The 16,780-nt window shown below is 40.9% G+C and overlaps 2 protein-coding genes across 3 annotated transcripts in view; one reads left to right on the forward strand and one right to left on the reverse strand.

The window, feature by feature from the left end:
• LOC115411376 (tubulin beta-5 chain) overlaps positions 1–16,780 on the reverse strand; it is a 287,981-nt gene that overhangs the window by 79,248 nt on the left and 191,953 nt on the right. The window lies entirely within an intron of this gene.
• Positions 1–16,780, forward strand: part of LOC115411384 (LYR motif-containing protein 4B-like) — a 48,085-nt gene that overhangs the window by 15,782 nt on the left and 15,523 nt on the right. The window contains exon 2 of the mRNA XM_030123496.1: positions 1,945–2,065. Within this exon, the coding sequence (XP_029979356.1) occupies positions 1,945–2,065 (121 nt within the window). The remainder of the gene's footprint in view (positions 1–1,944; positions 2,066–16,780) is intronic.

Here is a 16,780-nt window from a genome sequence, read left to right on the forward strand (position 1 = left end):
TAGCTCTTTCTTCTTCTTTTTTGTCATCTTTTGTCTTTTCATCCTCCTTCAGCGTCCATCTCCTCATCTTCATCACTCCCTCCTTTCCTTCCCTCTGCCCTCATCTCCTCCCTCCTTTCCCTCCCTCTGCCCTCGTCTCCTCCCTCCTTTCCTTCCCTCCTTTCCTCATCTCCTCCCTCCTTTCCTTACCTCTGCCCTTGTCTCCTCCCTCCTTTCCTCGTCTCCTCCCTCCTTTCCTTCCCTCCTTTCCTCATCTCCTCCCTCTTTTCCTTCCCTCTGCCCTCGTCTCCTGCCTCCTTTTCTTCCCTCCTTTCCTCATCTCCTCCCTCCTTTCCTTCCCTCCTTTCCTCATCTCCTCCCTCTTTTCCTTCCCTCTGCCCTCATCTCCTCCCTCCTTTCCTTCCCTCTGCCCTTGTCTCCTCCCTCCTTTCCTCGTCTCCTCCCTCCTCTCACCTTCAGAGTGAACTTGGCCTTGGTTTTGGTCAGGTGGCGTTTTACGGCAGCATGTAAATGGGGCCCGTCTGCCTCTTATTGGTTGACTGTTAAATCCTAAATGAGTCGCAGACAGACGACAGAAGATGAATGAGTCGGCGGTAACTTCCCAAGGTCGCCGTGGTAGAGTTTCCCCACATCAGAGGATGTGCCGGCTGGAATGAGCCCCGCGTCCATCAAAAGGAAGAGCTGGAAATTACACCAATAATCATCGTCACTTCAGCAGCTCCGCCGGAAAAGCCCGGTGCATTTCTGATCCGTCTGTTTTGATTTGCGTCTTCATGCAGAGCTAATTATAACGGAGTGGCGGCGGCGGCAGACGGCGGTTCTGCTGCTGAGGTTTGATGTTGGTGAGGTCCACTTTGGCTCATTTCCAACACCCACACTCGGCTTTTCCGGCTCGGAGCTGCACGCAAACTATTAAGTCACTTCACATGTTCGAAAAACTAAGATGGAGGATTTAGACTCACAAAGACGAGTTTCCCCCGAAACAGAAGAAGTCAACCCTGGTCCTGCAGAACCTCCTCACATCCATGTGGTCTTCACTCTTTTCTATGGTTTTTTGGGTTGTTTTGGTCAATTTTGTTAATTATGTTGATTATTTAAACTTCTATTTGTTCATTTTTGGAACTTGTTTGTTTATTTTTTTTGGGGGGGGGTTGTTTTGTTTGTTTTTTGTTTTGTTTTTTTTTTAGTTTTGCTAGTTTTGTTTAATATTTATGTTCATTTTTTTTGTTTTGTTTTTTTAGTTTGTTTTTAGTTTTTTAGTGTTGAATATTTTCTATAATTTTTGTATTTGTTCATGATTTCTCATTGGGTTTTCTTCATTTTTGTTAGTTTTTGGTTAATATTTGTATGTGTTTTGTTAATTTTTCTTCATTTTGCGATTATTTCAAGTGCCTTTTCATTTTTGTGACAGTTTATTATTTAATTATGGCTTTTGAAATGCACAGAACTTATTTTACACAAATTAATTTGTCTATATAATATGGTTATTTTGTTCATTTTTAATAAATTATGGTCATTTTATTTATTTATTTATTTTGTGTGTGTGTTTTGGGGAGGGGGGTTGTTTTGGTTTTGTAGATTATTTTCTATACTTTTGGTTCATTTTTGTTTGTTTTGGTTGAATATTTTGCATGACTTTTGTTCATTTTATTGGTTATTTTCTTTGCTTTGTGTCCATTTTTCTTTGTTTATTTCCCATGCTTTTTGTTCACATTTGTTGGTTTAATGCTTTATTTTGGGCAGTTTTTGTCATTTATTTGATTCTATACGTCACTCTGATGGTGTTCAGGGGTGTTTTTTGTTTTTTCTTCATACATATTTCATTTCCATCTTGTCCGTCCTGTCGTGTTCAGTGTGTTTTTACAGTTGTAAATACATTATGTTTATGTTTCTGGGTTGTAAAGTCACCATGTTTAAACCGAACCGCTGTGTGCTTTGTTGCAGGACGTACGCGCTGCGGCGAGTGCGTGATGCCTTCAGGGCCCATCGGACAGAAGATGACCCTCGGACGGTGCAGCAGCTGATGGAGGAGGGTCGACAGGCGCTGGGGCTGATCCAGAGACAGGTACGAACACCTGTCCGCTGACCCGCCACCTGCCCCTCACACGCCGCTAATCACCCATAATGCATCAGCGGCCCCTCGGCCAATCCCAGTGGAGCATGGTCCGTCCCCTCAGTCTGTCTTTGGTCTCGCCTTTAGTTTTAAAGCAACTGTCCTGATTTTAATGAGAGTCCAGCACAGCACTCAGAAGGACACGAAAATATGTATTTCACAGCGTTTCCGAGGTCATTACGGCTCTGAGGAGGCTTTTACTTTGAAATAACGGAAACAGGAAGTGGACGTGGCATTAGTACCCGATGTGAGACAACAGTGTCTGACAGATCAATCAAATAAATCAGGTTAGGAGGATGTTTGGGAGGACTTCACGAGTGTTTTCCAGAGTGCATTGTGAGTGTTTTTACAAGTATTTTAAGAGGGTTTTTCTGGTTTTTTTAGGAGTGTTTTCCAGAGTAGTGTGGGAGTGTGTTTCAGGAGTGTTTTAGGTGCATTTTAGGGTTGTTTTCTGGGTATTTCAGAAGTGTTTTGGGAGGGTTTTTCTCAGTATTTAAGTGTTAAAAGTATTTTAGGAGTGTGATTATTTTAGGAGTATTGTGGGAGTGTGTTTCAGGGATTTGGGAGTATTTTTCGGGGTATGTTAGGAGTGTCTTCCAGAGTATTTCAGAAGCATTTTAGGTGCATTTTCCATAGTAGTTTAGAAGTGTTTTTTTGGTTATTTTAGGAGTGTTGTGGGAATGTATTTCAGATGATGTTATGAGTATTTCCGGGGTGTTTTGGGAGTTTTTTTCTTGGTATGTGAGGAGTATTTCAGACATTTTTTGGAAGTGTTTTTCAGAATATATTGTTAATGTTTTTGCAGTATTTATGAGTGTCATTCCAAGTATTTTAGGAGTGTTTTTCTGGTTATTTCAGGAGTGTTTCAGGTGCTTTTTCCAGAGTGGTGTTGGAGTATTTCAGACGTATTTTGGGTGCTTTTTTGTTGCAGATGTTTCAGGAGCGTTTTAGGTGCATTTTAGCGTTGTTTTTATGGGTATTTTAGAAGTGTTTTGGGAGGGTTTTTCACGGTATTTGAGTGTTTTTCAAAGTATTTTAGGAGTATTATGGGAGTGTATTTCAGGGGTTTTGGGAGTTTTTTTTCTGGGTATGATAGGAGTGTCTTCCAGAGTGTTTCAGGAGCATTTTTGGGAGTGTTTTCCAGACTAGTTGAGGAGTGTTTTAGGAGTATTGCAGACATATTTTGGAAGCAATTTTTCAGAATACATTGTGAATGTTCAGGAGTGTTTTTGGAATATTTATGTGTCATTCAAGGTATTTTAGGAGTGTTTCAGGGATGATGTTGGGGTTTTTTCTGGGTATGTTAGCAGTGTGTTCTAGAGTATTTCAGGAGTGTTTTTAGGATTGGGGGCGTGTGGCGGACATGTAGAATCTATAAACTGTAACATGATCTAAATGCTTCATGTTCAGACACACTGGTTAACCTGCTCTGTTCTGTGTTTTCATATCATGAGACTTATTTTGCAGAAGTTGAAGGTGTTTGATGAAATTTTCCATCATTATATGAGACCTGCATTCATTTCAGTTTGTGAAGGAACACCACTGTTTGTTTAAAGCCACAAAAAACGAGATGGAATGTCCCCACAAGTCTAGAATACCCTCTAGAGTCTGTCCACACGGATCTGTCCTCCTGCTAAATTTTCCACTTTTGCAAACAAACAGCGTTGCATTCGTCTGAGCCGAGTCTTAACTTTAATGATCGAATTTACATAAATCTGACTTTGTGAGCAGCAGCAGAGTCGGGGAAAACACACCGAGGCGGGCGGGGGGGAGTGTCATATTTACACAGAGCTCCTTAACATTTATTTATTTTTAGTGAAAGACTGGGACCAGATATGAAGAAGAAGGAGAGATAATCAGGTACTAATGTTAGTTTATGTCCAGTCATCAGCTCGTAACACAGACGTAAGGCAATGAATCAGGTCCAGGCGATAAAACGCTGATTATCATTACATCTTTTTTAGGTCGTTTTAGGTTCAGTTACTCTTAGAAGTCAAATAATCTGAATTTTTAGTCAAATGGCGTCATTGTTAAAACTTCCACCTCAACCAAAATAGTATTAATATAAAACTGAACCAAATACAGTACAGGCCAAAAGTTTGGACACACCTTCTCATTCTTCGCATTTTCTTTATTTTCATGACTATTTTCGTTGTAGATTCTCACTGAAGGCATCAAAACTATGAATGAACACATGTGGAATTATGTACTTAACAAAAAAGTGTGAAATAACTGAAAACATCTCTTATATTCTAGTTTCTTCAAAGTAGCCACCCTTAGCTCTGATGACTGCCTTGCACACCTTTGGCATTCTCTTGATGAGCTTCCAGAGGTAGTCACCTGAAATGGTTTTCACTTCATAGCTGTGCCTTGTCAGGGTTACTTATTGGAATTTCTTGCCTTATTGATGGGGTTGGGACCATCAGTTGTGTTGTGCAGAAGTCAGGTTGATGCACAGCTGACAGCCCTATTGGACAACTGTTAGAATGCATATTATGGCGAGAACCAATCAGCTAAGTAAAGACAAACGAGTGGCCATCATTACTTTAAGAAATGAAGGTCAGTCAGTCTAGAAAATTTCAAAAACTTTGAATGTGTCCCCAAGTGCAGTCGCAAAAACCATCAAGCGCTCCAACGAAACTGGCTCACATAAGGACCGCCCCAGGAAAGGAAGACCAAGAGTCACCTCTGATGCTGAAGATAAGTTCATCTGAGTCACCAGCCTCAGAAATCGCAAATTAACAGCAGCTCAGATTAGAGACCAGATGAATACCACACAGAGCTCTAGCAGCAGACACATCTCTACAACAACTGTTAAGAGGAGACTGCGTGAATCAGGTCTTCATGGTCAAACAGCTGCTAGGAAACCACTGCTCAGGAGAGGCAACAAACACAAGAGATTTATTTGGGCCAAGAAACCCAAGGAATGGACATTAGACCAGTGGAAATCTGTGCTTTGGTCTGATGAGTCCAAATTTGAGATCTTTGGATCCAACCGCCGTGTCTTTGTGCGACGCAGAAAAGGTGAACGGATGGATGCTACATGCCTGGTTCCCACCGTGAAGCATGGAGGGGGAGGTGTGATGGTGTGGGGGTGCTTTGCTGGTGACGCTGTTGGGGATTTATTCAAGATTGAAGGCAACCTGAACCAGCATGGCTACCACAGCATCCTGCAGTGACATGCCATTCCATCCGGTCTGCGTTTAGTTGGACCATCATTTATGTTTCAACAGGACAATGACCCCAAACACACCTCCAGGCTGTGTGAGGGATATTTGACCAAGAAGGAGAGTGATGGAGTGCTACGCCAGATGACCTGGCCTCCACAGTCACCGGACCTGAACCCAATCGAGATGGTTTGGGGTGAGCTGGACCGCAGAGTGAAGGCAAAAGGGCCAACAAGTGCTAAGCATCTGTGGGAACTTCTTCAAGACTGTTAGGAAACCATTTCAGGTGACTACCTCTGGAAGCTCATCAAGAGAATGCCAAGAGTGTGCAAAGCAGTCATCAGAGCTAAGGGTGGCTACTTTGAAGAAACTAGAATATAAGAGATGTTTTCAGTTATTTCACACTTTTTTGTTAAGTACATAATTCCACATGTGTTCATTCATAGTTTTGATGCCTTCAGTGAGAATCTACAATGTAAATAGTCATGAAAATAAAGAAAATGCAAAGAATGAGAAGGTGTGTCCAAACTTTTGGCCTGTACTGTATATCGTCTAACATTTAGCATAACACTTAAAACCCTTTTATACACAACAGAGCTGTAAACATTAGTTCTACATCTATGATAAAAGATGTCGACTATTCTTACTGTTATCATAACTGACCAGCCAATTATTAATGTACGTCTGTAGAAGCCTATAATGTAATATCTGGCCAATAACGTAATAAAAGTCCTGAACCAATAACGTAATAACTTTTGGCCAATAACGTTATAACTTATTGGCTGGTTCTTACGTTATTGGCCTGGTAAAAAAAAAAAATTCTTTGCAAATATAATAACTGAGCCAGTAACTTAATAAGTTATAACGATATTGGCCAAAAGCTATTACGTTATCGGTTAAGGACTTTTATTATGTTATTGGCCAGATATTATGTTATTGGGTAACTACATTTTAATATTGGCCAATTTATTATGTTATCGGCCGTTATTGCGTTATTGGCTGTTATTACATCATTGGCCTCTACAGGGGCCAAAACCATCCATAAAACAGAATACAGATGATGCATAAGTCCGTTCTGAGCCTCTAGAGAAACACAGGAATGTTTGGTTCCTGTTCATTATTTCAGAGCAGATTCATCTGTTTACTGCTGAAATGTCAGATTTGTTTCCTTTCTAATGTCAATATTGATACCAGTACTGATGTGTTGCGTGGCTGCAGTAGTCAAATAATCAGGTTACAACTCAGGATTGTACTTTGGTATCACTAAATAAATTGAGGGGGGGGGGTCTGTTTGTGCAAAGACTTTGTTGTGGACTGAAGGCCAAGGGTTTTCAGGTGCACACGCTATGTTTAGTCTGTACGAGCATTTTTCAGATTATTTCTTGGGCCGTATTAGGTGTGTTTTCCAGTTTGTCTTGGGGTATTTTAACCCTTTCATGCATAGTGGTCACTACAGTGGACAGCTGTTGAAAGGCGTTCTCTCGTATATTTGTGGATTTTGTTGTTTTAGTTCCATATCAGCCAACACAGTGGACGCTTATGCATCATCCCATAGACTGCAGTTCATACCATTACTGTAACTTTGCTGTTCTTGATAAACCTGATCAGCTGTAACATGTTTCAGTGTAAAAAAAAATGCTAATTGTTTTGTTATATTATTATTATTATTATTATTATTATTCTTAAAAAAAAAACACTTTTTTTTTTTTGCATATTATCTCCATGAAGTGAGTAAAAAGTAGTATTAGAGTATGTTATATGTAAGAAAACATCAGATTAGCTGCAATAAGCATGTTTTTATTTCATAGTTTTCACACAGTATATCAGTAAATAGATGTTTCTTTGCTTCTAAAATTAAATGCATGGTGTCCAGCTGAGTGGACATTTTTGTAACTTCATGAAAAAAAGATTCATAATTATTTATTTATTTATTTTTCATTTCTGAAGAGGAATTAAAAACCACTGGGGGGGCATCTTGATTAAGGTTCTCAAAATTCATGCATGAAAGGGTTAGGAATATTTTTTAGACTATTTCAGGAGTATTTTTTTTAGAGAGTTTTAGGAACATCTGCCAGAGTTATTCAGGTGTATTTTAGGCGTGTTTTTCATATGGTTTTGAAGTATTGTAGGTGTTTTTCAGTCTTTCTTGGGGTATTTAGGTGTGGTTTTCATATAGTTTTGAGGGTTTTTTGTGTGTGTGGTTTTTTCGGTCTCTGGGAGGATGTAAGCGCTCACGCTCGTGGTCGATCTCCCCGTGTGTTTATGTGTGAAGCTGTAGGTGTGTGGGTTTGCGCACAGCGTGCACCGTCAGTGTTTGGTGTTTGACATGTGTTTGCGTTTCCGCCCACGCTTGCTCATGGATTAAATGCATCAGAGGAGGAAGGGGTGGCTCGTTACCGCCGAGCTGCAGCGGTACCACCATCCGGATCACTTCAGGTTCACTTCCATCCACTTATATAAGACACAGTGGGACTCGCTGAACCTCCACAAACCTCCCGTCACGGTCCAACGCCTCACTTCATCACCGCTCAATCAGGACGGGATTCATGAACCGAAACAGCAGATACTTGTTTGACATTGAACACTGAATGCTTTTCTTTCTCTTATGTTTCATCAAACTGAATATACAGTTTTTGAAATGCATCATCTCAGGCTGCAGGAGCAAATAATCTTTGGATTTTGGACATTTTTGTGGAACACTTTCCTAAACTAATCAGCAGAACATTCAAGTAGATGCATGTTTTAGCTTCTTTCATTGTAAATCTTTGCTGGTTTTAATGAGTAAATTCTTATAAAGTGATGTCGGGTCATAGTAGTTACTTAGTTTAAGATGAGATGAGGGGTTTATGCATGTACAGGTGTACATGGTACAATCTGACATGTGCATTTTTTATCTGCAGCCAATATTAAAACAAAAGAAAGACGTGCAACACACATACATGCATACACACATACAAATGCATGCACATGCATACATGAATATATGCATGCGCACACGTATATGCACATGCACGCATATACATACATACACACACACGCGCACACACACTCAGTCATTCATTCATTCATTCACACATACATACATACACGCATACCTGCACACACATGCATACCTATGCACGCACGCATGCTTGCACACACATGCACGCACACACACACATATACATGCACACACATGCATACCTATACACACATGCACACACATGCATACCTATATATACACATGCTTACTTATACACACACACACACACACATATGTGTGTATATGTAAATATGCATGTTTAAAGTAGCTCTAATATGTACAAACAATTAACAGAACTGCAGATATAGATTAGGTGCATGTACAATATTGCAGTTTACTTCATCTTGCCAACATATTAGGCCATTTACTAATAAGTTAGTACCATTGAAAGGTTTATTCTACATTGTAGTACCACTGACGACCACTAGATGATTCTTTAAAAAGCTTCCGTAGACTTACACTGAAATAAACTTTAAAAACAGCAAATCAGTAACATTTTTCCAGGATGCTTTTGAGTCTCGTTGCTTTTATTTGGATCTTCTAATCCATGATCTAGTCCATAATGTGACCTCTGTTGATTGGATCTCACAGCCAATGGAGGCCTAAATGTGTTTTGTGATTGACAGCTCACTATCTGCAAAGTATGTTGAAGAAATTTTTCTGAATTCCACAATTAGACAACGAGGGACTTCATTCGAAATGTGTCTGAGCATGAACACAACAGTGTAAACTGTACTTCAAGTGAGCAGTAGCATTATTAGCCTTAGCTCATTATTAGCATTAGCTCACTCTTGACCCCTCGCGCTCCTGTAGCCCCGCCCCTTTTTGTCCAAATAGAGGTGACGTCCCATTAAAGGTGAGACAGATAATTTTTAAAAAACAGTCGAAATGTTCAATAAATATCTAGCTGTTAAAGAAATGTTGGTTTATTCATTATCTGAACCCGCTTTATCCTCATTAGGGTCACAGGGGTTGAAGAAATGTTAATTGACTATTTTGTGACTTGTAGCCAGGCAGTTCCAGCTGGGTTGCCATGGTAATAAATTCTTTGTCATTGCCATGTTTTGTTAATTTTTGCTCATTTTATTGATTATTTTGATTTTGCTTTATCATTATATTCAATCTTTTCTATCAAAGTTCTTGATTACTTTGGCCCATTTTTACTATTTTCTTACTGATTTGGTTCAGTTTTGTCCATTTTTGCAATTAGCGTGATTTGTTTTCAGAGGATCGGCTTCTGTTTCTGTTAGTTCATGTGTTCAGTGCATGAAGGTTTTTACGGCAGGTCGTTAATTTTGTGATTTAATGATCACATATGGGAGTTTATCTGCGCCGTCATTCTGTTCTATAGTTGTTTTCAACATTCATTCATAAAATCCAACAGCAGCAGAAGCGTGAACTGTGGTTTACAGCAAATGTGTGACTCTAAACCCTGTTTTTTTTTTTTTTTTTTTAACATGGGCTCAGTTAAACATTGGTCTTTTTTGTGGGCGTTTGTTAAATTTCACAGCCCTGTAATAAAGCAGATTTGAGGCCGAACTGTGGCGACTCGGGGCTCAGGAGACGTTTGTGTTTCATCATGTTTGTGTGCCTGAAACTGGACTTGATTCCTAATTGTGTGCGAGTGCTTTCCTGCAGACCTCAGTGTGAGTTTTTTGTCGGAGAGTAAAGATGATGGATTGCAGCTGCAGAGCCTCTGGTGTTTGTGGAGGACAAACTGAAGCAGCATGTTCTCTGTTTAATGAGACACAAAGTGAGAGCGTGTGTTTGGAATAAAATCAGCTTTAAGACGAGTTGAAGGGTTTCAGATTGACGCAAAACCGATAGAAGGCCACGGGAAAAAACAGCGGTCGTATGTTCATGAAATACTGAGGTGACGGCAGTAGTATAGTTTACAGGTTTATGTTTCGACTGTGACAAAGTCAAGATCAATCTAAAAAAGAAAAAGATGCAACAAACACAAGACGAGAAAGAAATGAACGATGTAATAAGATGGGATAGATTACACAAACATCATATAAAAGCAACCAAAAACACAAGGTTAAAACTGTAGTAAGACCAAAACAACATAAAAGATACAACAATACAATAAGGATATAATAACAAAAGATGAAAATGACAAAAAAAACACAATGAAAAATTATGTAAATTAAAACAAACAACCAAAGACACAAGGTTAAAACTGTAATAACACCAAAAAAAACAATGTAAATGAGGCAAGAAGATGAAAATGTCATAGAAAATACAACAAATGATGTAAAAAATACAAAATGAAACCATAACAGGATAAAAACACCATAAAGCTGCGACAAAACAAAAATTATGTTCATGGAATGAAGATACAAGATGAAAATGACATAAACATGATGAAAAACAATATTGTAAATGGTGTTTTTAAAAAAAAAAAAAAAAAAAAAAAAGGCAAGATTGAAATGGTCTAAAAACATGACAAAAGAACATTAAAAACTCATTATGTAATGTGACAAAAAGCCATGAAAAAACCCAAGGAAAATAACAACTGTGATAGAAAACCACACCATAAGTGATGAAAACTAAGAAAAAACAAACAAACAAAAAAAAAAAACACAATGAAAGTGACATAAAAAAGGAATGGAAGAGAATAATTAAAATAAATAAATGGAAAAACAAGAAATTATCAAACATATGACAAAATGACAATGTAAAAGACAATTTTGAAAAATGAGATGAAACTGTCAAACAATCAGAACAGTGGAAAAAATATTCTAAGAGACTTAAAATACAACATGAAAATAAGTACCTGCTCTTCATTAAGTCCAGTTTGGGTTTGTTTTTCTACATGAAGTCCTCCTCGTCTTCTTTCCTCCTACTCTTTGTCTCTGGTTCTCCATCTTCTCGTATCCCGTTAATCCCATTGGTGTCTGGTTATTCCTTGTCTCCGCCCACTCACATCCCATGCCTTCACAGCTGATTTCCCACCTGAGCGCTGTTGTTGGTTTTACCAGATTCAGACGCAAACGCTGTAGATACGAGTCGACGCTGCGTTAATAAAGACGGAGGGTTTGAGGAGGATCAGTGATGTCCCTCATGTTGAAAGAAACAAGGATGAGGATGTGAAGGATTTATCTGTTGTTTAGGGTCGCCCTCATACCTCGAGGATCAGATTTAGTCTGTTAAAGTCCATGTGGTTTTTTCAAAAAGAAGATACTGAGGTAGAAGATGGTGAGGTAGGGGTAGAAGATGGCCTAGGTAGAGGCAGAAGATGGTGAGGTAGAAGATGGCTGAGGTAGAGGTGAAAGATGGCAAGGTAGGGGTGGAAGGTGGCCGAGGTACGGGTGGAAGATGGCCGAGGTAGAGGTGGAAGATGGCCGAGGTACGGGCGGAAGGTGGCCGAGGTACGGGCGGAAGGTGGCCGAGGTACGGGCGGAAGGTGGCCGAGGTACGGGCGGAAGGTGGCCGAGGTGCAGGCGGAAGGTGGCTGAGGTAGAGGTGGAAGATGGCCGAGGTAGGGGTGGAAGATGGCCCAGGTACAGGCGGAAGGTGGCCGAGGTACGGGTGGAAGGTGGCCGAGGTACGGGTGGAAGGTGGCCGAGGTGCAGGCGGAAGGTGGCCGAGGTGCAGGCGGAAGGTGGCTGAGGTAGGGGTGGAAGATGGCCGAGGTACAGGTGGAAGGTGGCTGAGGTAGAGGTGGAAGATGGCCCAGGTACGGGTGGAAGGTGGCCGAGGTAGGGGCGGAAGGTGGCCGAGGTAGGGGCGGAAGATGGCCGAGGTACGGGCGGAAGGTGGCTGAGGTATGGGTGGAAGATGGCCCAGGTACGGGTGGAAGGTGGCCGAGGTAGGGGCGGAAGGTGGCCGAGGTAGGGGCGGAAGGTGGCCGAGGTAGGGGCGGAAGGTGGCCGAGGTAGGGGCGGAAGGTGGCTGAGGTAGGGGCGGAAGGTGGCCCAGGTGGGGTTGGAGGATGGTCCAGGTGGGGGTGGAGGATGGCCCAGGTGGTGGTGGAGGATGGCCCAGGTGGGGTTGGAGGATGGCCCAGGTGGGGGTGGAGGATGGCCCAGGTGGGGGTGGAGGATGGCCCAGGTGGTGGTGGAGGATGGCCCAGGTGGGGTTGGAGGATGGTCCAGGTGGGGGTGGAGGATGGCCCAGGTGGTGGTGGAGGATGGCCCAGGTGGGGTTGGAGGATGGCCCAGGTGGTGTTGGAGGATGGCCCAGGTGGGGGTGGAGGATGGCCCAAGTGGTGGTGGAGGATGGCCCAGGTGGTGGTGGAGGATGGCCCAGGTGGTGGTGGAGGATGGCCCAGGTGGTGGTGGAGGATGGCCCAGGTGGGGTTGGAGGATGGCCCAGGTGGTGGTGGAGGATGGCCCAGGTGGTGGTGGAGGATGGCCCAGGTGGTGGTGGAGGATGGCCCAGTTGGGGGTGGAAGGTGCCACACAGTCTGGTCTTCAGGAAAACAAAGTCCAGGATCTGAAACGCCGTCAGAGCCTGAAAGTCTGAAGCTGATGTCGTCTTAATCTAAACCTTAACTTCACTGCGACGTGTCCTTTAGTTTAACATCCGTAACTGAAACCTTCTGATTCGGACTCCGTTCACCGTCATCATCTGGTTACGACTTTTCTAATGTTTTTGTTTTGTCACATCTTTCATGTCTTTTTCGTCGTTATTTTCACTTGTATATTTTCATCGTTTGCACCAGTTTTGTCTTGATTCTTTCTTCTCATAACTTTTTGACTTATTGTCTCTTTGCGACTTTTCTAACACTTGTCTTGTCTATTTCATCGTTTTCATCTTGTTAGATCTTTTTGCGTTGTTTTTAATCTTATCTTTAATTTTTGTCTTAGTTCCTCTTACTGTGTCTTTTTGCATCATTTGTCTTTTCTTGAATTTTGTTGCGTCATTTTCATCTTGTAATGTTTTTGTCATGTTTTGAGTTCCTTTTGTTGACTGTTGTCACGTTTTATGTCGGGGTTTTTTTGTTTTGTTTTGTTGCATCTCTTCCATCATTTCCATGTCGTTGTGTTGCTGATGTGTTATTTTGTCTGTTTGTCCAATATTTTGTCCGTCCGTTTAAATCAGTCTGGATGTTGTAAAAATAAAACAAATGGATAATTCACCTCAGATGCATTAAAACTAAAGCCTGTTTGGAAAATGAGACGAATAGAAACGACACGTATTAGTGTGAACACGGAGGAGGAAAACGCTGGGTAAAGTCCAGATACCGGAATGCTATTCAGACTAAGCTGCAGGTAAATCCCATAATCCTCGGCGCTGCTTCATCCCGTCCTTAGTGAGTTTTATTGAGCTCATAAGTCGAGGTGATGGAGACTCACCTGTCAGGTATAAGTCGGCTGCAAAACACCGACCGACGGCGACGCTCAACAGCTGTAGATCTGTTAAAAACAGGATTAGGAACATAGAGAAAAGACGAACGGAAAATCTGTGAAATCAAACTCCACATTTTACTGATGCTGCATTTTATCACTGATATTATAATAACCGAGGTTCTAATAGTTTCTGCTTTTTCATTCTAGTTTAGTTTTATTTAGTTTTGACTTTTTTTTCTCTAATTCAGTTAGTTTTAATTCGTTTTTAGAGCAGGTTTGCTAGTTTTTATTAGTTTTCAATTTTTTCTAAATGCTTAGTTTTAATTTTTTAGTATTAATTTTAGATTTTTTAGCTTACCGGCCGAAAGGCCGTAAGCTATTGTCGTCATGCATCGTCCATCGGTGTCTGTCGTCCGTTACAAAAATTTTAATTGTCTTTTTCTCCGAAACTACAATTCTGATTGACTTCAAACTTGGTATACAGCTTCTTTATGATGATGTCAACACAAGGTATTGAAATGATTTTGATCTGGATCTGATTCTGGATTTGGTGCCACTTTGAAAAATTTTCCCATTATAACGGATAGGAAGTGGATTGATCCAATAAATCAGTATCAATGATATCAAGTGTGAATTTGAATTTTTTACAGATCTGATTGAATATGACCAAAACATGGGCTATTTCTGTAATAGAATAAATACACACAACTGGGTGATAATAAATGGCATCTGGATACATTTCCCAAAGCTTTTAATTTGGCCGGTAAGCTACAGGGCCATTGGTCCTATTTTTTTTTAATATCTTTTCTCTCCTTCTCCAGCGTATTCAAATAAATCCCAGACAGGACAGGAAAAACAGCGTAAAAGACACAAGATAAAAACAATTAACAAAAAATGCAACTGAGTGAAAACACAATAAGATGAAAAACGTAGTAAAGGACACAACAAGGAAAAAAAAATGTCATAAAAGACTCGAGACAAAAAACTCATAAGACAAAAACGCTGTAAAAACACAAGATAAAAAGTTATAAAAGATGCAACATAAAAAAAGTCATTCAACTCGCAAAGGACTCAGAGCGCAGACCTCAGCGAAGGCAGATCAGTGCCAAAATTTAGTCATTTGTTCCTTGTGCCAATATCAACATTTCCTGAAATGTTCATCCAAATCAGCCCAGAACTTTTTGAGTTATCTTGCAGACAGACAGAGACAGACAGACAGAAACATAACCTCCTTGGCAGAGGTTAAGTGGTAAAAGAATACAACATGAAGACATAAAAAGTTGTAAAACAATACGAAAAAAGTCATAAGAACTAGACAAAAATGTTGTAAAGGACACAAGAAAAAAAAGCTGTACAAGGTTAAAAAAAATTACAGATGCAACAAGATGAAAACGATGTAAAAGACAATGAGAAGAAAAACCTTTTAAAAAACGTGAGAAATAAAGTCGTTAAGGACAATATGAGACAAAAACGACAACTTTGTTTTTCTTGTTTCAATACATTAATAGAGAGGTTTTTCAGGCGTTTTAGAAAAAACAAACCAAATGAGTTACGTCGTCTTTTACTCCTCTACACTTTACATCACTGATCTATCCTTCTTCCTCCTTCCTCTTCCTCCTTCCTCTTCCTCCTCCTTCCTCTTCCTCCTTCCTCCTCTTCCTCCTTCCTCCTCTTCTTCCTCCTTCCTCTTCCTCCTTCCTCCTCCTCCTCCTCTCTAACTGTCCTGACATCCCATTGCCTCCTCCATTCAGTAGATTTCATCATCCTCAGTGTGAGGATGGAGGATCATCGTCGTTGCGTCAGGCACAAATGTCTAAGAATAGAAGAAAAATAAACAAAAGAAAGTCACAGAAAAATCTTGTCGTTTTTCTTCTTGTTGCATCTTTTCGGTCGTTTTATGCGGTTTTCATCTTTATTGCGATAATCGGAGACATTTATCAACTCGGGCCTTGAAGTCTATGAGTTCTTAGACGAAGTAAAACCCGGGTTTATGCGATGTCCGACCCAGAGCACCCAGAGAACCTTCAAGGGTCTGAAAGGGTTAAAGGAAAAGGAGGAAAACCAACAAATTGGAGGAAGACGAGGACGGCAATGGAAGCATGACGCCCCCCACCCCCCCACCCCACCCCCCTTCGACTGGTTTCATCTTCTCTCCTCTCACTGTGCGACGAACTGAAACCGAGATCACACACACAACGACTCTGCTTCTCCTGCTTTCGTTTCTTCTCGCCGTCTAATTAGTGTGAAAATTAAGGTTAAAAAAAAGGCGGCTTTTTCACAGGAGCTGCTCATTACCGCCGCGGGAATCTTACATGAAACGTACAACGTCCTTGATTTGGCGTCGTAATCGCCTTAATCAGTCCTCAGCTCAAATACAGGCTGTCTCAACTGTCCACATCGTGGTCGCCAAAGGCCCCCCGATGACAGTGGGCGGGGCTTATCAGTTCACCGCAGCCAATTAAGGAGACGAGTGATGGGTTTGTTAGGGCCAGGGGGCGGGGCCTAGTGAAGGTGATCTGCAAGGTTAAGGCTAGGGGGAGAGAGGGGAAGGTGGGGGTGTAACGGCAGACGTCCCCCCGGTCTGGGTCTGATCAGAGCCTGGGGAGGGTTGGGTTGCGTCCAGGATTGGAGGTGTGGTCTCAGGTTCAGGTCAGACGGCGTCTTTCTGTCAGCGCCGACTCGACTGAAGAAGAAGAAGCTGGGGTCGTCCTGAAACCTGTTCACCAGGAGTTTTGTAGGTTTTTACTTTGGTTTTGTTTCAGTATCAGCTGTGAAAAAGAAACAAGAAGGAAAGTGACCTAAAACACAAAGTAAAAGATGCAACAAATCAAGACAAAAGGAAAAGAAAAGGACTTTAATGTATGAAAAAATTTAGGCTTTATATCAATTGATTTTTATTTTTTACATTTATTATTTCAGTTATATTGCATTTTTATTCTTTATTTCTTTTTTTGTGTATTGTTTATTTCCAGGGAGGGATTTATACCAGCCTTTTTTGGCTTCTATCCTCTCCCGCACAATGTTGTTACTTGCATGATTTTTTTTTTTTCTTGTTTTTGATGTGCAAATAAATAAATACTTTAAAAAACAAAAAAAACAATGAAAACTTAAAACAGAACAAGACAGTTGTGTAAAATCAAGCTAGACATTTTACTCCATTTTATCACTGATACAACAGAAC

This window comes from Sphaeramia orbicularis, chromosome 20, assembly GCF_902148855.1.
Source record: "Sphaeramia orbicularis chromosome 20, fSphaOr1.1, whole genome shotgun sequence".
NCBI classification, from domain to species: Eukaryota; Metazoa; Chordata; class Actinopteri; order Kurtiformes; family Apogonidae; genus Sphaeramia; species Sphaeramia orbicularis.